At 45.5% G+C, this 22932-nt stretch overlaps 1 protein-coding gene across 2 annotated transcripts in view; it reads left to right on the forward strand.

The window, feature by feature from the left end:
* LOC119437020 (cytochrome P450 4V2-like) overlaps positions 1 to 22932 on the forward strand; it is a 76101-nt gene that overhangs the window by 23446 nt on the left and 29723 nt on the right. For both annotated transcript variants that reach the window (XM_037704080.2, XM_049660222.1), the window contains exons 6-10: positions 4863 to 4989; positions 6322 to 6576; positions 13989 to 14162; positions 15968 to 16034; positions 17300 to 17479. In XM_037704080.2, coding sequence (XP_037560008.1) covers positions 4863 to 4989; positions 6322 to 6576; positions 13989 to 14162; positions 15968 to 16034; positions 17300 to 17479 — 803 coding nt within the window. The remainder of the gene's footprint in view (positions 1 to 4862; positions 4990 to 6321; positions 6577 to 13988; positions 14163 to 15967; positions 16035 to 17299; positions 17480 to 22932) is intronic.

Genomic DNA, 22932 nt, shown 5'->3' on the forward strand with positions numbered 1-22932 from the left:
TCGTGTGGAACACCACCGCGTGAAACTTGGAACAAAGTACGGAATGAGACGTAAGCAAGCGCTGAACCTACAAACAGATATTGTTGAACTGGAACACATTTTATAGATGCTTCATCTGCTGGCGTAGCACAACGATAGAGCAAACTGAAAACAAAAGAAAGCATGAGTAGAAAGCAACTAAAACTAACAAAAAATGATAATGAGCCGCATAGCCCGATGAACGTTATCTACCGCACGCGTAATAATCGAGCTCATTTCAGACAACAATAAAGATCGTGCGCTCACAAAGATCGTCAGGGCTCAAGATTTTTTTAGCCACAACAATTCCACGTCTTGCCTGCGCTTGCTGTTTCTTCCAATGATGCTTGTCGCTTTTAAGTGCGGTTCACATCACCACAGTGAAAGGCTAGAAACCCCGGTGAACACTTATACGCGTTTATTTGGTCATGGTGATGGAAAACCAAGAAAGCCAAAGTTTCTTTAAATAATTAAATTAAATTATTTTTGTTGTTCCAGACACGATGAATTGTATAAGGACCTGCACAGATGCAAGTACTTTCAGAAAAAGCATCAGGAGGAGGTTAAAATAGCAGTAATTTGTCCCAACCGGAGTAAGGCCCAAGTCTGGATCTCTTTGGTAGGCTCAAGCTTCCTGGCCCAGCAAATTCTCTTCGCTCAAACGTTTGTGGGAAAGCTCCCAGCTGCCGGTACGTTTGCTCGGTGGTAACTTTGAAATTACATTTTTGAAGCGAAGGAGGCGCGGCACTCACACAAAGTGTGTTTATTCTAGAGATACACCCCACACGATGTATAGGTTGATTAGTCAGCATGGAAAAATGGCACACTGCCAGAAGATAGGACCGCTGCGGGGGTTTTCAGTTTTTCTTCTAAGAATGGTGACGTACAAACGGCTAAGAAAGCGCTGCCGATATTTGTGGGACTTTTCACCTGCGTATCAAAATATTGTGCTCTGTCAAAAACATCGCGACTCAGTGGACGCGATAAGTATCGGGCCATCTGAGCACTGTTGAAAACGTGCGGCTCATCTTCCAAGGACGAACATAACAAGCACTTCAATCACTAAAACCAGTAAACACTCATATATTGCCCTAAATTGTGTTCTGGGTATCAAACCAGCTATTCAAAAATCCTTGTTAAAGTGCACTTCATTTGACATACTTCGTAACTACATGGCAGGGGCTTAATACAAATATTACAAGGAATTACTGTCTAGAAAAACATTGATCGCTCTATAAAACAATTCTGCGTCGCCTATAATTGATGCGTTTGTTTCGGGTATTTTTATTATTACTCTACATCAACATCGACAGTTACTGCTATTTTCTGTGGATATAAGATCTTAAACTGTTCCTTAAAGTACTCCCATCAAGGTAATCTATGTCGAGAACAGTTTTTTTTTAATTCGAGTTTATTTCTTAGGAATTAACTTGATAGAGGTGCATTCCAAGTAGCATATTTCCTTTAAGAGGGTAGGAGGCAAATTGTAATTAACTTGTGTAAGTTTCCTGCATGCGCTGCAGAATCCGCCTCTTGGGTAATTTTTACTGGAATCACTGAGGAAAACACCCGCTCGAAGTTACAAACACCCTTGAAGTTACAAAGAAAAACCACTCAACGTCATGAACTGGTCTGCGCCTCCTCGCGTGTTTGTGCGGTTCTGCACAGTTGCTGCTGCAAATTAGCAGCAATGTTCAAAGTCAAAGACGAAGAATACCAAAACCCGTACCTGGTGCGTACCTGCGCTAAGCATTGGTGCGCATGCTACATCGAACGACCCCAGAGTCTGTCTAAAATATAATGAATGAATAAAACCTTTATTTTTAGGAAGAGGACAGCTCTCGGTAACTGTTGGGAAAGAAAACAAGTTATTACTTGCCCACATACATACATTATGGCGCTGGAGCAACTTGGTAGAAGCTGAGGAGTGCTGTTTACTTCTTTTCTTCGCTTTGAGTTCACGTGGCCAGCACAGATCCTTAAGCGATGAGCTTCGTCTCGAAATTTCCTGGCAAGTCTCGTGTACTGAGGGACATGGCAATGTAGAGAAGCTTGATGACTCATTTCATTCCAGAACACAGCTTTTCGTATATGGGGAGCATATAAGTGCAATGTAGCCATGCGGGTCGGGTACAATTAGCGCTTCAACACGGCAGTACATGCGTATGAAAGAAGTTCGCCACGACACTAGCTTGAACCTTGATGTGTGGATGAGGCGTTGCGCGGAAGTCCATCGAAATCACAAAATAACCTACTACGGAAAATGCAAGTATGATGGGTAATGAGGCAGCACAAATAGTAGGATCCTAGCATATGTCCCATTTCTCTTTCCAGACAGATCGTGGTAGGTTACTTCTTCAGTATGAACTAGCCAGTCGTCGACTACAAAGTACGCCTGCGAAATCTCCAAGGGCTTCGAGTTGCGAGAGCGGAAGACCCTCGTCGTCAGCGTGTTTCTTCCGTAAGCAACGCGTTCGAAAAAAATTATTTCCAAGGAGCTATTTATTTTGTAAAAATAATGTATTCTCTTGCATGTATCAACGAAGAGCGTCAGTGTCACGCCTTGATAGAAACTCTGCGGGCCGTAGCCTTAATTAAGTTGCCATTCGCCACCACGGCTTGTGGCAAAATTAAAACAAATTTAAATTTAATGTTGCGAGGGCGCTGAAATAATGGTGACCAGAATAATGCACGAGTACGACATACACAACTAAAAATGTTACGCCACCTTATGTTATTCGATCATTACATTACCAACACTATAAAGGAATCAGAATGCGGTTTTAGATATTTAGAATATTATTCAGGGCCGTTCACTTTCGAGAGAGAGAGAGAGAATAATGTATTTAAATGATGGCTCCAGACCTATTTAGGGAAGTGGATAAAGGGGAATGGAGCTAAGTATGGCTCATTTTGTAAACTTCGCACTCGAAGCTCCACAGTGATTTGAATGTCTCATTGACGTTAGCTCGTGGTCGGACTCAGTCCTCAAGTGATGTCACCTCTTTAGGCCGGTACATATCCCCGAATGTCTTGAGTCCTTCACATGAAGTGTCCTCATGGCGACGGTGTTGCAACAGGCGCTTGTTGTGATGTTACTGAAACATCTCTACAGTCATTGCAGGTTTACCAAGCAGCAGCGACACAACTCCTTCGAGTTCGACAGCGTTTGAGGTTTTGGAAGGCCTTAGATGCGATAGTTGTTGAAGATTGTCCGTGTGACCGGGATTATACATTTATTATACGCTATTATACGGTTTACACGGCACTAAGCCGATTTACGATTTCTATGTTGCTGTCACGCAGAAAACACTGAGTCTTCTCCATTTTAAGCGCACCATACTTTTTCATAATGCTTCTTTTTTTTTCGCTCTCTCTTTCCCTCGTGTGTGCGCTCGTACTGCGCATGCGTTTCTTGCCTTCTCGGTCTTCTTTCATTGTTCGGACACTCGGCTGATCTGCTTCTTCGTTGTCTATTTTCGCAATCTTGTTGCACGCTCTTGTACGATTGCAATCGATGCACATTTCCTCGCTTGTATGAAATAGTTCACTCATGAAGCATATAGCGTACTACGCTTACCTTGCGGATTCGGCATACAATTGCATGCTGTTTGCTCAACGTAACAATGCTGGGTCCCTGACAGGGCGATAAAGGCGCCGCATAACAGACCCAGGCTAAAACAACCTATGAATGGTAAAAATATTTCTCTTTCGACAATTCCTCTTCTGCAATTAGGCAAAGGTTTTTTCCGCAATAAAACTAATATTTTATCATTTTTCTCCTCGGATGCTTTAGGCGCAGTTGGGCAGCCAACCAGTCCCAGCCCTGGTTAACCTCCCGGCCTCTCATTTATCCTTTTTCCTCCTTTATGATGCTGTGGTAGGCATGCGCAGGACAGAAACACGTATTTAGTAACACAGGCGGACGTTTGCGTCTGGATTAGAGAATACGCGTGTAAAATGCAGATACTGCACTCATGCTGCTTGGCCGCCTATGTAACACCTGTGTAAAATATACAACTTACCCGCTGCAAATTAGCCTGCTGGTGCTCCCACTTCTGGTATAAGCATAGAAAGGGTGTAATTAATATCTTCAGAACACGCCACATACGCATTCTTTGCCAGTTTTATACAAACCAGAGTCATCACTTCCCACATCACTATTTATCGCCGTTACGATTCACGGGGCCTACGAGCAACGGTTTCTCACGGGTGACGTCAAACTATCGCGCATTTAAGACGATGCGTCAGCGCAAAGCCATTTCACGAAGGACAACTTCATTACCGTCAACACGTCTTCATCAAAATAGGAATTTACCGACGTGAAGAAGAGCGCTCGTGGCGTCTATAGTCGGGTACAACTAAAGAACACAGGAGAGGCCCCGCCCAGATGACCGAAGCGCAGCAGCCGACTGCCTCCGCGACTAAAGAAATAGTCCCGCTGACGTGTCTCGCCCCAGATTGAAGCGCGGGCTGCGATGTTATCCGTCGGCGGGGACACCGGCCGTCCGACTCATGACGCAAATCTATAGTGCGCACCTATTGGTGGAGGCTTGTATACATCCGCCTTTGAGGGGGCAAATGCCGCTGCCTTCTAAAGTTGTACCCGACTATAAGTTATAGCTACCCACGTGTTTTCTACGCAGCCCGCGAAAGAGCTGAAAAGAGTGCGCGCTCGACGCTGTATCAGTAGGTATGTTTACTGACTCCCGAGATTTGGCGCCGCGTGATTGACCGAGAGTCGTCTTCCGTAAAAGGAAGCAGGCAGCGTGATCAGAAAACAGTGCGGGGCGGCCCGCGTCCTTTTCTTATTTTTTTTGCTTTCTTGCCATGATCCGTTGCAGCGCCATCAAGCTTTTCATGATAAGAGTATTGCAGCCGTGGACTTGGATCGACATGGTGTACTGGGCCACGGCGAGAGGTGCCATCTTCGCCAAGGTTGTCAAGAGGCTACACTGCTTCACAACCAAGGTGAAGTAAGGCCAGGTGTAGAACATACAGGACACTTGTGCTTCAGCGCGTATGTGTTTTCTTGAGAAAAATATTTTGGTTGTTGGTATAGGCAACTGAAACACCTGGGGGGTGCCATCGCACCACCGCGAACACGTTTGCGTCGGCGCGTCTGCATTGCCATCTGCTGTTTTCTTATCGTTTCCTCGAGAAGCATTAGAGTTTAACGTGTGGTAAATGCCCATTTGTGTTTGCATCGCGGTCACAACATTTAACGGCACAACAGTAATGGTCAGTCTTCCTTTACGATGCCAGCAAAGCTGCAGCCATCGCTAACAAGACCTTCCACGCCCATCGAGAGCGCAATCCCGCAGCAGAACGATGGAAACACACACCCGCTTGAGGCGGAATCCGTACGGATAGAAACGAGCGCTTGTATCGAGGATGAGACATAACCTTGAGACGTTTATAGCCAGTTAAAGACATGGAGATCACTGTTCAGATATTTCACCTGTACATTGATAAAATTCCAACTAGTCAGATTACTACTATGGTTACCATGGTCTTTTTGAAAATTATGTTCTTTCAGATACTATCTAAGAACAAAGCGACAGAAGCGAACAGTGCTCGCATGCTTCCTTTTTCTATCGTAAATGAGAAAGTTTATTATATATGACTCAACTATAGGGCTTCTTTTGGACTAAAGAGCTAACTATATATCGAATAAAAACACCAAACCTTTCTTTGACTTTTGAAAGCACCACGAATTATAAATAAATAGCAATCTTCTGTGAAATCAAGCAGTGCAAGCAGTAGCACTCTCGAGTGCATTTGTCACCCTTTTGAGAAGATCAAAAGGTGAGCAGAAGAATAAAAACCGTTCATGGCTCATTATAGAACGTAACCTTGATGCAAGGCGGCTTGAATTATAAGCCGCCAACTTCATAATAAAAAAAATACTTAGCAGTTGAGATAATTGGGACATGCCTGAGCACCCATGCGATAGACGTGAGAAAAAAAAGGAAAAAAAAACGCACAAAATCGCAATAAGGAAGGACACTTTCATTGTTCTACATCACGAGAGTCGGCACGCCGTCTCAGTTCATCGCGGGAAGCGCGAATGAAAACCTCCAAATAAATGTTGCACCAAAAGAAACGTCAGAATATGTGGCGATTGTCAGGCACACTGTTACGAAAGCCCCCAGGCCGGGATTTTGCAACGTTTTTTTTTTTTTTTTTTTTTTTGAGAAGCGCGCGTGACCCGAAACAAAAAAAAAGAATTGTCGTGTTGACTGTTCTTGGCCTTCTTCCTGTTAACTGTTCTTGGCATGACCTTCTTCCTGCTCAAAACAGGTGATAGTAGAGCGTCAGAAATCCGAGGCAGCCAGGCGCTTAGCTGCAAGGGCTGAGGCGGAGGAGCATTTCCTTGATTCCGATGGCTCTCACGGCAAGGCGTCGACGGTGCCGCCGGCTCCAGGTACCCAGGGTACAGTCACCGGAACTGATGCCGAGCGACCAGCATTCCTGGACCTTTTGTCGCGCTACTACCGCCAGGGCATCTTTAGCATTGAAGATATGAGGCAGGAAGTGGACACCTTCATGTTCGCGGTGAGCGCCTGCGATGAGAGAGAGAGACGGAACAAGGGTCGGCATGCTTGAACAATTGCTTTCACATGCGGCAAAACTGAAGCATGCCATATATATGCATTTCAGTGAAAACTGATAGCATATTCAGCACTCAAAAACTAGGTGCCGGGATTTACGCGCGCACACGCACTCACGTACGCACGCACGCACACAAATCACGCACCGGTGCTGCAAAAGCAGTTGTTGCTAGTTCACATCCTTATTAAGTTTGATACTGTTCAACAGACAAAAATTCTGAAAAAGTGCGCTTAGTAAGTGGACCTGAAAATGTATTGTCGGGCTAGTTAATTTTTCATGGCTTGTAAACGGCGCCAGAGAACACGAAGGACAAGCAAGGAAATATCAAGGTCATCACAAGGCTAACGACTGAAAGCTTATAATTGATCACGCAGAATAAATGCTGGCTGACGAGCAATAAACCGAAGGCACACATCTGCAGAAAGTTACAAAAAAGAAAGATGAGCGAACACAATTGTGTGACCCGCCGTGGTGGCGCAGTGGCATTGGCGTTGCGTTGCTAAGCCAGATGTCGCGGGATTGAATGCTGGGGCGCTAGAACGTAAAGCTATTCCAAACTGTTTCTATTCCATTTCCGCAGTCAGCACTGCACGACTGGTCAAAAATATTTCAAGCTACCCCGGCTTCGCTTGTCTGCCACGCGACGTCAAGAAAACAGCAAAACCTCCCTATCTGATATGACGCGTACGCAGTGATTATGCATTATTGATATCGTGGTTCCATAATTTGTTTTTAATCCATTATTACACCAAACAAAAGAAACAGTTATTTCCGATTCCACACCTTTTTAGCCATCTGCCCTCCGCTATTGGTCAAAAGCTTTCGGGCTTCGCCCACTTCGCCTTTCTGTCCCGCGTCGTCACAAAACCACGAAAGCTCACAACTCAAATGTGACGCGTACGCATTAAATATACATTAATATGAGAAATAAAACTGTATTTTTTTAATAGCCGGCGACTACTCCGTTCCGAGAGGAACAGAAGATGTCTGGCCACCGATCGCACTGGCACTAGTTACTCGGAGCTGCCAGTGAAAAATAATTTATTTGCGTACAATAAAACATTTTACATGGCAGTATAACGTTGCTGAAGCCTTTCGACGCGTATATGACATCGTTTTCCAATTCTTCATCGCGGAGGATACGTTTTAGCGGCATTCTTAACCTTCCGTTGCACGCCGTCGCGATTATCGACTAGCCGCTGCAAGCTAAGCAAGCGGAAGCGTGCCAATCACCGACGCCGGCACCACCGTCCTCATCCGGTTATCTATTTTAACTGGGCTAGCTCGGCCCCAACGTAACCCTCTCCATTTCTCTGTGCTCCTCACCTCTTGTTAGCTAACTATATAAGAAATACCAGTCAATATAGTCAATGTTATTCCCTTTGACATCAAACAAAAGTTCTCCTATAAACGAGAAGAGTGTCTGATTGGGTGTTTCAAACAACGATGCGGGTCACCACCCGATGCTTGCGTCAGTGTTTACGTAAATTTGACGTCAGGAGTTGGAATAAAAGCAGATTGGGGCAGTAGTTTTTCATTATAGAGCCCCTGGCCACGGCGGCCGCATTTCGATTCAGGCGAAATGCAAGAACTCCCGAGTACAGTGCACTCCCGAGTCCACCTGGGGTTAAATAACCCCAGGTGGTCGAAATTAATCCGGAGTCCCCACCTATGGCGTGCCTCATAATTATATTTTGGTTTTGGCACGTAAACAGCCTTAAAGGCATTTCCTTAAGTGTGTAAGTTTCCTTAAGTTTCCTTAAACAATTTTTCTTAGTGGGCAAGGTGTTTTGTTCGTCGAAGGGGAGAAGTGGGATGCTGCAACACCGCACATTGCTCTCAGGAGATGTAAAAAGTGAGACTGCCCAAAGAATAAGTCGAGACAGCTAATTCGTATATGCCTAAAAGTGAGCCGTTCTTTTCGAATAAGCGCAGATTTTTGAGCGAAGTTATGCACCTCATGTGTTCGTTCAGGAACTGGTGGTGACTGCACCAGGACCGAACACACGACCTTGATTCAGAGGTGAAAGACACATAGACGACGACACACATGAGAGACATACACACACACAAGGCGCCACTTCCAACAACATTTATTTCGAGAAACCGCCACAATTTACACGCAGAGCGCTGTCACAGTTCACCACTGAGCCGTCACGTTCATGTAAAGCGGCTCTTTTGGCGATAATCCACCACCAATGCCACACTCAGTCAACAATCAGCTGCTTGAATTATTCTTTTTGCCTCAATTAATCGTCATACCCCTTTGTAATGGCTTCTGGCGACCACAGAGCATGCGCGAAACAGATGACTAAGATTACTAATTGAGTCAAAAAGAATCGCTGAAGCAGGCGATTGTTGCGTAAGTGTGTGCATCGGTGTCTTTATCGCCAAAAGAGCTTCTTCACTAGAACGCCACTGCGCACTGAAGTAGTGTGACAGCGCTCTGTGTACGAATGGTGCCGGTTTCTCGGAATAAATTTTGTTTCAAGTGCCGCATTGTGGGTGCATCTCTCTCATGTGTGTCGTCGTCTACGCGCCGTTCCCCTCTGCGTATGCTAACAGACCCAGTTTTCCATCCTAACGCTATAGCTCGAGCTCAGCAGCGCAACACCATAGCCACTGCATGGGACACCGCGGCGGGTAAATTATAGAATCTCTAGAGATACTAAGGATGGAAGAATCTTGTGGCTCCGTGCTCTCTGCTTTGATGTGAGAAGGACGTGCGTCTCCTAGCGGGATGTGTCATTAACACTCGGTAGTTTTAAAACACTTTTGTTTGCCAACCATCCCGGGTTTCGCGTGTCCGCTGCTGGCTTCTGCTGCGCTGTTCGGTATCTCCGCGGATATATTTGTATATATATATATATATATACAAAGGTTATATGTGCGCTGACCGCACGTACCAGCAAACGGGCCTATATAACCTCTGAACGCTGACCGATAAAGTAGTGTCAGTAAGATCACCACTGTTATGCGTAATAAATAAAAATTTCCTGCATGAAACCTCAACACGTAACGTCGGTTCATAAGTATTTCTAAAGGAGACCTACCTGTTACTGGAATAGCATGTTGTATTCGACGATTCATTTATTTACCTTATTTTCTTTGATTTATCGATCGGGTATGTGCCCAATGTGCCATTGGGTGCACATCCATTCAGAGTTGGGTATGTGCCACTAGGACACAATAGGTACATAATCCCTAAATGTAACTAGATCTACGTGTGCTTGCCTGTGCATGCACTTGCCATCACTATTATTCTCTCGAAAAGCATCATTCGTCGCCTTCGTTCTCGCGAGAACACGGCGTAGACGCCTCACGTTGTGCATCCGGATGACTTGATGTTTGAATTTCCGCATAGATGTGGGAGGCGTAGTGAATAAAGAAATGGTATGATTTAAAGTTGGGACCATTGTGATAGTAAACAGGTACGTTGTAGGGGGTTGTAGGGGGTTGTAGGCGGCATAGAATGAGTGTAAACGCAATTGTCGTATGGAACTTAGTAAAAATCGCCCGATTAAAGCATCGCTTCACATAGATGCCAACATGTACGTTGGATCTGCCAAAGTTGTTTTTCTTTTTCGTTTTGTTTATACCTTTGTGTTGATTTGTATCTGACGTTTATTGTTTGTTAGCCAGAATTTATTCTGCGGGATGAAAAACATAAATTTTACGTTCTTAGTGCGCCTTGTGATTGCCCTGACGTTCCTTTGCTTGTCCTTCGTGTTTTCTGGCGCCGTTTGCAAGCTACTAAACAGATGGACGTCACGAGTGCGGGTTTCCTTCCCAATGCCACAAAACCATCACAAAACGTTGGGAGTATTACGATAAGAATGACGGCGAGTGTGCTTTCTGGGAACCTTAACCTGGCATTGACTCAGGCAGTAAGCATGCTCCGTAAATGTGAGATAAAAATCATTATAAATGTCAGGCAGTAAGCATGCTCCGTAAATGTGAGATAAAAATCATTATAAATGTATACACTTCAGTGTAAATTTTCTGCATAGTTGTTTCCACCCACTCCCCACCTTCCTCAATGTTTCTAGCCTTGCTTCAGTCACAACAATATACTGATGGTGTCACTGACCGTTTATTATTAGCTCAGTGGCTTTAGCCTCAATTGCGCTACTGACCTCGAGGTCACGGGTTTTGTACAAGCCGCGGTGGCCTGTTTCCTATGGCTACAAAATGCAAACACGCTCCTGTACCAAACATTGGGTGTACTGGATGTCCCAAGGTGGTAAAAAAAATTATTCTGTAAACCCAAATACGGCGTGCCTCACAATAATATCGTAAATTTGCCATGTAAAACCCCGGAATCTAATTTATCGACAGCGTTTCATTCAGTACTTGGCGACTCATGTGAATGGGCCTCGCGTGCGGCGTCTCTTCCGTCATGTTTGGCCCAAATAAACTATCAAACAAACCAAACAAGATGGGAGACGCAAAACTGGCACAACTTTCCTTGGAAGACAAAGTGCGTACTACGGCGTAAATTTTGAAATGTATTTTCTCGTGATAATGTTCAAAGCCGTAAATACCTGAAAGGAAAGCTGCGCCTGCTGTTCTTGCCAACACTCGGCATTTATACGCCGCTTTGTTTATATATATGCAGATTTTCTATATTCAGCCAGTGCGAAAATTACTGTCAGTTCTGGCGTCAGATTACGGGACCCAGTGCCTATAATTAACGAATCGCTCATCATTGTCGCGTCTCCACTAAGGCGGGCAACACACAAATTTCCAAAATGAATGCAATAAGGTGCCCCATTTGCTGATGGATATTTTGAGGCACCATTCCACTTAATAAGGTTTACAGAATGGGATTGACCTTAAAGACTGAGGAGATGCATTTGAAGACATGCTTAGATTTCTTAACTTAAAAGTTGATTAGTGTAAGCTAGCAAGCTTATAACTGTTGAAACTGCATAGTCAGAACTACTTTGCCTGCAAAAAGGTAACGGGAAGCAAGCTCATCCTACTTAAAAAAAACGAATTGACAACAGTTACGTTATTGCGGGTGCGGCATGCCGTTCCACAAGGTCCGCGCTCTGCGCTGTTCAGTGCGCTTTCAACGAATTATCCACTATGTAAATTAAAGCCAACGAGATAGTTAAAATTATACTACTGAAATCGACAGAGCATGCTTGCTTGACGCAGAGGACAAATTACTGCGCTGGAATACAACCTACACGTGTCAATCGTCGCTCTTTGCATGGAAAACGTATTGCATACCTGTATAAAATCTGTCCATGAAATCCTTGCAGCTTAGATTATGTGCACCGAGGTAGCTTAGTTGCTATGACGTTGCGCTGCTGAGCTCTAGGTCGCACTTTCAATCCGGACTACGGCGGCCTCATTTCCATGTGGAGCGAAATGCAAAAACGCTCGTGCACTCAGATTTAGGATCACGTCAAAGAACCCCAGGTGGTAAAATTTCATCCCAACTACGGCGTGCCTCGTAATCACATTGTGGTTCTGGCACACAACACCCCAGACTTTTTTTTTTAGTACTGCTGTCCTATAGTCACACACGTGCACTTCGCACTTGCGCTAACGATAGGGGGCGATACCGGAAGGGATGCGGGAAGACCATGAAGAGCTGAGCTTTCGCTCTGCCGCTATAATGACCGGGGCACGCCTCAGATGCACACGCAGAGAAGCACGCAGCTTCACGCAAAATCTGCTTGAAAGCCGCTTCGCTTCAAGTGCCTGCCACTCAGCCTTTGGTTGGCCGTGCTATCGACGTTATAAAACCTAACGTCACAGACCGGAGCGCATTCCCGTAGTTCCAGCGAGTTGCTTTCATCTCCATTTTGCTTCCTTCTGCGTTGCGCAGATACCGCATGCCACTCCTATTGCTTAAAGCCTGTGCGACTGTCATAAATTACGCCATATGTTTCTCAACTGCGGTACCCTTCGGGCCCCGTTCGAAAGGCACTTGTCGACTCGCCTGGCGAGGCTAGGTTAAGGTAGCGCTCCTGGCCAATATTTTCCTTCACGTGACGGGAACAGAGATATCAAGTGAAGTCATGTGGCACGTTATCTCTGCGCTCACAGCCGCATAGCGATAAAAAAATAAAGACAAGGAAACGAGAGAAAAAACATGCTCTCCAATCTATGCTGCGAAGGTGGTTGGACAGGGAAGCTGTAAACGACAATTCAAACGATTACCAATTATGACGCAGGTTGAAGTTATTCACGTGGACACATTAACATGCAGTATACCTAATTATTAGCCTAAGACGTTTCGACAGCCTGTGACTTGATTTTGCGCCGCTACTTCGTGCACCTACAAAGGGTGGACCAGAGATTAGAGAAATTTGCCGCGCCTCAGCTGGCTCTTCGGGAGTCCTCACTACACGTGGCCTTCCCGTAGCACTGTCACGACACAAATCACTTGCTAGGCGGGCTCATCTTTTATGTACGAAAATGTAGTTACGTCACTGCCAGTTTCGTATGTTACAGTCAAGCTGCCGTCGCCGCGACAGCTTGCGCAACAGTAATCTTTACCTGGAAACGTATGCGGGGAGCGCTACGTGCTTCGCATTGCATGTAGGTGCAGGGTAGCACCTTATCAATTATGTGGTTCTGAGGCTTGTTTTGAACTTGTTCTTTTTTTTAAACGTATGCTCTTCTGTATGTTGCGTGCTTGATTCCAAAGAATGTATGCACTGTTCGCTTCACTTTGCTGAGTGCAAGTAGCCTCTCTGCCTTACGGGGTTATGAGCCATAGATGATGATAGTTTTCTGCCGACGTTACGCCACGCAGAAATCCCGGGATCCTTGCGATAGACAGCTTCGCTGTTAAAAAAAAGGTACTACTGATTTTCACTGGCATTGCTACAACGAAAACAATCTTTCTAGGCTAATGACCAGTTAGATTCATAATCGGCAGTGGCATACTGAACACGTCAAAATTACTGGCATTGTAAACATCGCAATAATGGCGCAATTCCAAATTAATACGGGGAGTTTTTTTTTAAGCTATACCAAACACCCAAATTTTAAATGTCGTCTGTGATTAATAGTTCAGTGTTATTCCTTGAGCTAAATTACACGAAGAGATGGACATTACTTACTCGAGAAATCGAAATGATAAATAGATGAATTTACTAATTAAGTTTCTGATTACTTATGGCACATATTGCGCTTTAGGAATTGTAGCCGGTGTGTTCGCAAGGCATTAAACGGCGTTTTGTTAAAGAAGTAAGTTTAGAAACTGAACTTTTACCTCATGTTTGACAGCGCATTTATAGAAACCGGTGCAAACCGAATGTGCTATACAGAAAAAAAATAGGAAAAAAAAGAACAAGAGAAACGCCTCACACTGTCAATAACGTTGATTTCAGGGTCACGACACATCGGCTCAGACGCTTACGTGGACTCTCTTCGCACTTGCCATCAACCCTGGCGTTCAGCGAAGGGTGCACGACGAACTAGACCGAGTCTTCGGGAAGCGGGCAGCGAGCAACGTCACAAAAAGCCACGTTGCCAACCTGACTTATCTCGACCGTGTCTTGAAGGTACTTAGAATCATGTCAACTCGCTGGCATCGCTAGAAAAATGCGTGTGAAAGGTGTCACTGTAAAGTAGCGCCAATTTCATCGTGGTTCTTGTATAGTCCATCACAAAGATACATTTATTGTATTCGACAGAGACCCTACTGTACGAAGAAAGAGGCTCACACTGCAGGCACTTAAACGGTTCATTAGCTTTGTTTTTGCAATTTGCGCCCCATCAGTTAGAAAAGAAGAATGATAGTAATAAATTATCGTAAACGAAAGAGGAGGAACGGCGGTCGCATTCCGATGGGGGCAAAATGCGAGAACGCCCGTGTTCCCTGCATTGGGTGCGCGGTAAAGAATCCTATGTGGTCAAAATTAATCTGGAGTCCCCCACTACGGCGTGCTTCAAAAGCATATCGTAGTTTTGGCACGTGCAATCTCAGAAATAAAAAAATAAATAGAAAAAGATGACGAAAGGCTCCGTATCGGTCTTTCACACCAAGGACTAAGTGGCTCAATAGACGGCTAATGAAAAGGGGACATCGATAGTGCCTGAACAGCTCTGGAGTGAATTATACCGATTTTAGCCTGCCGAACAAACAAAAAGAGAAAACTTGTCATTCTCAGCGTATGTTGGGATGGATGTAGACATAGAATTGTTTGTGTTTTGTCTCGGACCACATCACACAGAACTACGTGTTGACCGTCAGTGCATAAAAAAAATTAATACGAGACAACGTAAATGGCAAACTGTTGTAGGCAAAGTAAATCGCCCAAAATATCTGTAAGGTAACTAAGACAGCAGGTCCTCATGCAGGCAAGAACTATTGAATAAAAGGTTGCAGGAATGCGACAATTTTACACTTCATACTTCTCATAATGTCTACGAGAAAGATATTGGTAATGCATTAGTAGCCCAAAAATTGTCGGGAAAAGCAAACGAACGTCTTGCTGCGATGAAAAGAAAGCTTTATCTTCTTCTGCACATGTTACCATGGCATCTTAACACATACGAACACGAAAGCTCCTTGCTCGAGTTGTTGTGAAGTTATGTTCTCCTACAGCACGCAGAGCTTGCCCCACAATGTGTCCAACGTATCAGAAAGAGTCATATCTGAAGAATGAAACGCAAAAGCAAGAGGGAATCTCTAAAACAACATCTTTATTATCACTTTTGCTATACTAAAAGATAACTTCAGGACGGTAGAGATACTCGATCACGAAACAAGAACACGGGTAGAAGTCACGCCAAACATCGGCAGTGAATGGCGGAGCGCCAGAGTCAGTTGTCCCACTTTTAAGCTCGCCAAGCTGACAAATTTGGAATGCTGCATATCGACAGGCCGAGACACGGTTCAGCTCGGGAACGAGTGCACCAATCCTTCGACCAATTTAATTGTTCAGTAGCATCTGTCAGTCTTCAGTGCCAAGGGAAAGTGAAGATTACCGCGCATCTCTATGTAGTCCGCCAGCGAGGCACATATGCCGTTCTTTACACAACACAATGTCCATCCATATAGGCACAGATTGCTTTCTACCACATTTTGAGCGAAGGACGGGCGATCGCTGCACATAGAAGCGTGAACGCCTGCACCGCACTGATCCTAAGGTTATCATCGGCGCTTTTCTGTTGAAAATGTGTGAGTTTGATAACGCAGTATTCAAATAGAGAAAGTTGTTTGCTGGCATTTACTGTGGCGAGTGCGCGAACTCATTTCGTGAGCAAAAGTAAGACCAGTAAAACGGGGCATGTGAAAGTTTTCTTCTATTTTGCAGTTACGTGTTGCTGCGTGTTTTTTACACCCTTTGTTTCTCCTTTTCAGGAAACGATGCGTATTTTCACTATTGTGCCTTGGGTCGGAAGATCGTTGACTGAGCCGCTAAAGATTGGTACCTCAAGCCTTCGCTTTCTTCTCTTCTGCGCTCTCATCCTATATATGTTTGCATGGAGTAATTGCTTTTGCATCATAGACACCTCGAACGGCTGATTAAACAGCAAAGAGCGAGTTTCAATTTGCGCCAGGAATTGCTTATTTGATGCCGCTGTCCGTCACGGAGGAAGAGAAATCCATTCTTTCTCTGTGCTGAAACTAATTCTTCTGTCGAAAATCATGGACTCATCAACACACAAAATGAAATGCTGCCGTTTGTCTTGCTGTGATACGTACGTGCTAGTTCGTTTTTCTCTCTATCAAGACCTGTAACAAGTATTTTAAACAGTACTTGTGTTTACTTTCCCATGTTTACATTCATGGAGGAACACAGGCCTTATCGTATACCGGGTGTTTCTACGATGATATTAAGTAATATTTAAAAATATCCATTTGGAAATAAAATGGTAGTTCCTTCAGAGACATGCGGTCAGTGGTGCCGAACACGGGATGACAGGTGATACGTGATAATTAGTCGCTGATTAACAAAAATTAATTCATTACATTTTAAACGTTTACTATGAGCGGACTGATTCTAATTGGGAAATTGAAGCGAGCACTCCGTACGAGTCATGTCAACTTTTCGATCTGAAAAAAATGTGAGTATCCGCGCAACTGTGGCACGACGAATTTCGGCTAGCAGAGCACGCGAAACCGAAACTGGCCGGCTGCAGTGAGCGCAAAGCCGCGCCCCTCGAGACGACGTTCTGTTACGTCAGCCAGAATCGGGCACCCAGCCAACGCCTCCTACATCGCAGGCTTATGCACTCTGCTTTATGACGTCATGCTGCTTGGACAGAAATTTACGTAAAAATCACAGCAGCCTAATCGGGAGCATCCCCGTTAGATTTCGTGGCAGTCGGGCACGGTAGCATGACGTCATGGATCCAAGTGCAAAGGCCTTGCGCCATATAGCAGGCACTGAGCCAGCGCGTTGCGACGGCGAGGAGCCTGGAGCCCAGTGATGCCAACCCTAAGGAAATTTCCCTAAATCTAGGGAATTCATGTCGTCAGGTACTCTTTTTACTTAATATTTTGTATGTACGTTTCATGCTGGGAAACTTCGATGCACACATGAACAAGTGCTTTAGGAAATTTCACAGCGCATCCCTAGGGTACCGCTCTACACCGGCTAGGTCCTTGCTGAGCCTCTCCCTTTTTACGATCAATACATTGTCTCGTTTTCCCACGTGTCTTGCTCATGCGTCTTCTTCCTTCCCGTAGGGAACTGCACCATTCCTGAAGGGTGCACATGTTACGTGTTCACTTACGGCATCCATCGTGACCCCGCTCACTACCCTGACCCTGAGGTGTTCGACCCGGACCGGTTCCTGCCCGAAAAGTGCAGCCGCAGCCACCCTTACGCCTTCGTGCCCTTTTCGGCCGGTCCTCGAAACTGCATAGGTCAGTCCGAGGTCATATCTCAGTACCAAAGTATATTAAAGGAACAATATTACATCAGTTGTGCTATCGTAAGATAAATTATCTATTTAATCGCAACTGTTCACAACAACACGTCTGTGTGACATTAAGACGCCTTAGCAGCACAAAGGACTTTTTGTAGAATTTTCGTCTTTTTAACTAGCGCTGATAGTGTCTATAACCGCTTAGCCATACCTCAAAGTGCAGAGCAAGATGTACCACGTACGTACAAAGAGAAAACATTCGTGCCTTTTTGAAAAGCTTCTGGAGATAGCTTGCAAGTTCAACAGCCTTTAGTGAATGGGGCGTCGTCTTTGTCTGCGGCATCTGTGTGTCTTCAATGCAGTGGTAATGGCTCCTGTAGTTACGGCCATGTTGAAACACCAATAAAAATGTAAATTTGTTGGATGATCAAGTGGGGGGATGATGAACGCATGATCATTGGAAATGTATATTTTCAACACTCATGTTTCCAGTTTTCCAACATGAAGAGCAAAGCTTGGAAGGTAACAAAAAAGACGTTGTAGCTTTTTACGCTTCTATTATGTTCCAAGCACACCGAACCGGGCGGTAGGTGCTTCCCGATGCGCTTACTGGTTGACGAAAATGTGTGGTTGGTTCCCCAAAGAGATCAATCGACTCCTCGTATATCATTCACACATATGCTTTTGGTAGGCGTCCAGCAATAGCTGACCGATATTATGATGTTTGACTCAAAGGAAGCAGAATCTGACAGTGCATCAGATGCAGCATAGAAACGCAGAGACATACAGAGAACTGCAAGTCAAGTGCAGACGTATAAAGACAGTTAACGAGTAGACGGACTGAAAAAAAATTAAGCGAATCTAACGCACTTGTTGGAATCTATGTGAAGCGAAGCTTTATATTGTCGCCAGATGCGAAGAACAGCATACAGAACGACGGTGGTGCGACAACAAACATAAGCTCTATATTCAAGGCCCAACAATAATTGTGCGCGCCAACTTTATCTTCTTCGGAGAGAAAGAGATGCTTGCACTCGTGTCCCTCCCTTCGTTGTCCTCTTTAGTCGTGACACTGCCTCCCTTCTAAGAAAGCATCGTCCCGATGCTTTATGGTTACGACGCCAGGATCTGTCCACGCATATGCTGCAGTGATTTCATTCGGACAAATAAGGCTTCATCCGGACGACGTGCACAATCTCCGGTGTATGCCGTCGACGCCTTGAGGAATGTGGGCTATCGGAAACGACTTCATAGTTGACATCAGAGAGACGTCGGATGACTTTATACGGACCGAAGTACCACCTCCGTAGTTTCTCTGAAAGGCCACGGCGGCGAAGAGGAGTCCAGACCACGGAGAAAGATAAGACAGGAGCGCCGACTCCACTCGTCTGGAAGGGACACATTCTGAAACGCCGGTTCCTGCTTCACAGCGTCTTCGCCAGGTGGTGCTACGAATGAAAAAAAAAAAACTCTGCAGCGGAGAGGCAGGCCCAACAAACCGAAGGAGCAAAGGCGCGGGGACTCTCTCGCATCTCCTGCTTGCCTATCCGTTTTGTTGCCTGCTCCGCGCACGCCCTGACGCCTGTAGCGCACATAGCTATTGCGGTTCACGGAGTGACGTTAGCAGGAGAAACAAGTGATGTATCATTTTATTTAATTTATTTTATACAGGCCAAACGCAGGGCATTTGTCAGGTGGCCTACATGGAACTTTAGAAGGCACAGAAACAGAAAATAAACAAATTACGGAAACTAAGACGGAAAGAAAAACTATAGCAAATGGTAAGGCGATATAACGGCAGTTCGGGTGGTCTCAAGCAATGACAGACGACAGCGAAAAGAAGTTTTATGCAAAAGCTGACGTTTATCACTCTTTTTTATCTGAGCACGCATCAAGTGCTAAGATGCTTCGCTTGCTTCTTTGTTTCTCGCGGTGCTTTTCGTGTCGCCCGGTTCTCTTGCGAGCAGAATCGCCACATTCTCATTAAACATAATAATTGGGAATTCCTGCCAGTCTTTCCTGCTCATTATTTCACAAGAGAAGCGCTGATTATGTGTCTGCATAACTGGGAGAATAATCTCGAAGGCAAGGCTGAGAATTTACAGGGTAGCCATCCGGTATTTACACTGGCTAACCTCCTTGTCTTTCTTTCCCTTTCTCTCTCTCTCTAAATTACGGCATGTCTCTGGACAAGGAAAGGCACCTGCACTGTGTGTAGTTGTAGACAAGTTTAAATTGAGCTCCTCTCGTCCTTCCGCATTGGCGTCTTCTGGTTCCTCCTGGCATTCAGCATCATTGAGCTACGCCAGGCTTCCCTAAACAAATTGAAAGAACGGCTCCGCTTCGAAGTCGAGGCACTTATTTTACATCTAGTAGGACATCGCCTTTGTCTTTGCTGAAGCAACTATCAAAAATAAGCTGCTTCTGGAAGTGTCGCGCATGTATTTTGTCCATTGCTTTAAGCGCTCGCTTATTTCGGGAATTTTTTGACGCCACTGGTGCAGTAGTTGAAGATCAGATGGCGAAGCAAAGAGCGAAAAGTTCTCGCGTCCTTTCCCATAACGAGGTTACAGCCGGGAACAAAACACTGTCCTGTTGCTTAGTCTCATCACGCACAAGTATCAAGATACCTTGTTCCGTCAGGCATGAATAAACATACTGCAGACATGGTAAACAAAGCGAGGAAGACGAAAATTTCGCACCTTCGCTTCCGCGCAGACGTAGAGGAGTGAAAAACAAGTAGTTCTGTTGTGTCTTTCTCTACAGCATCATTTATCGTCTGTTTCCTCTAAAGACATCTAAAAATGTTTCGTATGCGTGCATAAAAGCGCTACCGCATGTTTATTTGCGCTTTTATTATTTGTGCGCATATATTTTCTTGTGTTTTATTGCTGTTAAATTGAGACGGCCGAGGGTCCACGTTTGTAGCCGACGACACGCTCTACGGGTGCCGCGCTGCCGGTTCTGCCCCGCTGTCGCCGCCGGTCTCCGCCACTCAGCGCATGCGCACATGGAAGCAAGATGTTGAGTGTTTTCCACGCGCCTCGACAGATGGCGCTACGCGATGTATAATTTAGCGTTACACGGTTTGTCCCGAGCGAATACGTTGCGCGGCGGCGGAGTCGACGCTCCTGTTTAAATTACTCCGTGGTCCAGACCCAAACTCTTTCTACAGGCTCGTAGGAGACTTCGGTGGCGAAGGTTATAGCGCAATGCATCATACTCCTGCTGCCGACGAATACGTATGCGTGCAAGTTGTCGGGCTTCTTCAGTACTCTGAGTAATGCAGTCAGCATCAGTTTCGACGCCATCGCATCCATGTTCATGCGGCAACATTGCGTCGAGCATGGTTGTGACATCGCGACCGTGGAGAAGGTGGAACGGTGTCATCCTCGTTGTCTCTTGCTGAGCCGTATTGCAAAGGTGACATATGGCAATATCTCGTCCCAGTTTTTATGCTCCACATCAACATACATGCAAAGCATATCCGCAAGTGTCTTATTGAGGCGCTCCGTGAGTCCATTCGTTTGCGAAGGGTACGCCGTTGCCAGCCGATGAGATGTGCCACTAAGTCATAAAACTGTGCCCAATTGCTCGGCTGTGAATGCAGTTCCTCTGTCAGTTATTAATACTGTGGGGGCGCCATGTCTCAGTACGACATTCTCTATAAAAAATCGAGCTGCTTCACTGGCCGTTGCCCGCGGCAGAGCTTTGGTTTCGGCGTAGCGCGTGAGATAGTCCGTGGCTACGATAATCCATCGGCCTCTCGTAGCAGAAGTTGGAAATGGGCTAGCAGATTCATTCCGACTTGTGCAACAATATTATGTTTTGCTTAATTACGCTTATCAATGTTCGCGTTTACCTTGGTGCACATACCTATAGAGTAAGTGCGCGAGTTGTCTATGGTGTCGTTCCCATAAATTACATGTTCGTTATATCTGCATAATTCGTTTCTGCACAAGTATACCTTCTTGCTTCGCGGCATAACGTCCAAGTGCCTACGCGCCTTGGGGGCATAGTGGCTTTTACGCTGCGCTGCTAAGCCCGAAAGAGCGGGATCGCATCCCGACCGCGGCGGCCGCATTTCGATGGGAAAGAAATGCGAAACCCCCGTGTACCGTGTACCCAGGTGGTCAATATTACCCCGGAGCACCCCACTATGGCATTCCTCATACTCATATCGGGGTTTTTGCACGCAGAACCGCCGAATAATTCGTAGACTATTTACGTACCGGCTCAGCGAGACGCCTCTTCTTGGCTTCCACTGCCTCGGCAGTTGGAATGTCCCTCGGTCCCCATGGCCACGCACCCACTACTAAGCCCTCACTGACACTGCACGCGTAGGCGCAGCTGTTCTCGGTGATCACGAGACCTACTAGGCGAAGAAACGGCGACGAACGCAAAATACCGAGAAGGAGGCAAAAAAAATTTGCTTTCATACATTTAGGGGCTGTATTCTGAAACGTTCTACTTTGGCAATATTTCTTTTTCGTTTTCAGCTAGGCGCGTGATGATTGGCTGCTTTAGCACAATTGGATGATCTGATTGGCTGGTTGAGCCCGACATCATTCAATTTTGCTCAACCAGCCAATTAGCGCGCGCCTGAAAGCGAAAACGAAATATCGCCGAAGTGGAAAGTTTCAGAATATGGCCCCAGGTCTTCACACCCCTTGTGTCACAGTGACACACCTTTCTGCGCGATCGCAATAAATATTGGCCCACACCCAGTGGCACATTACAAATTGCACATACCCAGGAGCGAACTTATATGTTCGGGCACATAACCAGCGGTGGATACCAAACGGGCCATACAAGGAACCCAGTTGGTCTACTCGCAAGACAGCAATCAGCACACACCGAGTAGCCCAATTTGTGTATATTTATCCCGATATATATCCTGCGAGAAAACGACTACGATCGCCAAACCCAGGGGAAAAGCCAAAGAAAGCTTCGCTTTAAAAACACGCCATTTAAAAAGTATGTAGATAAGCAAAATATAGCGCTCGGTTCTCATCGCGCCTTACTCATCGCGGACAAGTTAAATGCTTGGTTCAGTCGAGGAATAAACAAAACAAGGACTGAGGCTGTGTTTTTATAATGAAACAGCATGACTTGGAACTACGAAAGAGCTCACAATGTGCTGCTGATCCTAAAACACCCATGAGGGCTATCGTGTTCCCGTTGCCGCATTTCTCGTGACGACCTGCACATAAAGCGGGCCTGATGGTACAATTCTATGCCACCGATCGTAAAACCATAAGACGAAACACTGCCAACGGCACCTAGTGTTTCAAGTAGGGGCTCCCGAATGAAGTTATCAAGCCTACTCAATGAGCCACTTATTTATATACGCGCAATGACGTATTGTAATCGCTGTTAGGCGGTGGGCGTACGTCGAAGCTAAGTTTTCCGTGAACTTTATTGAAACTGCTGTTCATAAGCGATGCAGCA

The sequence above is a fragment of the Dermacentor silvarum genome, chromosome 1 (genome assembly GCF_013339745.2).
Source record: "Dermacentor silvarum isolate Dsil-2018 chromosome 1, BIME_Dsil_1.4, whole genome shotgun sequence".
Taxonomy (NCBI): Eukaryota; Metazoa; Arthropoda; class Arachnida; order Ixodida; family Ixodidae; genus Dermacentor; species Dermacentor silvarum.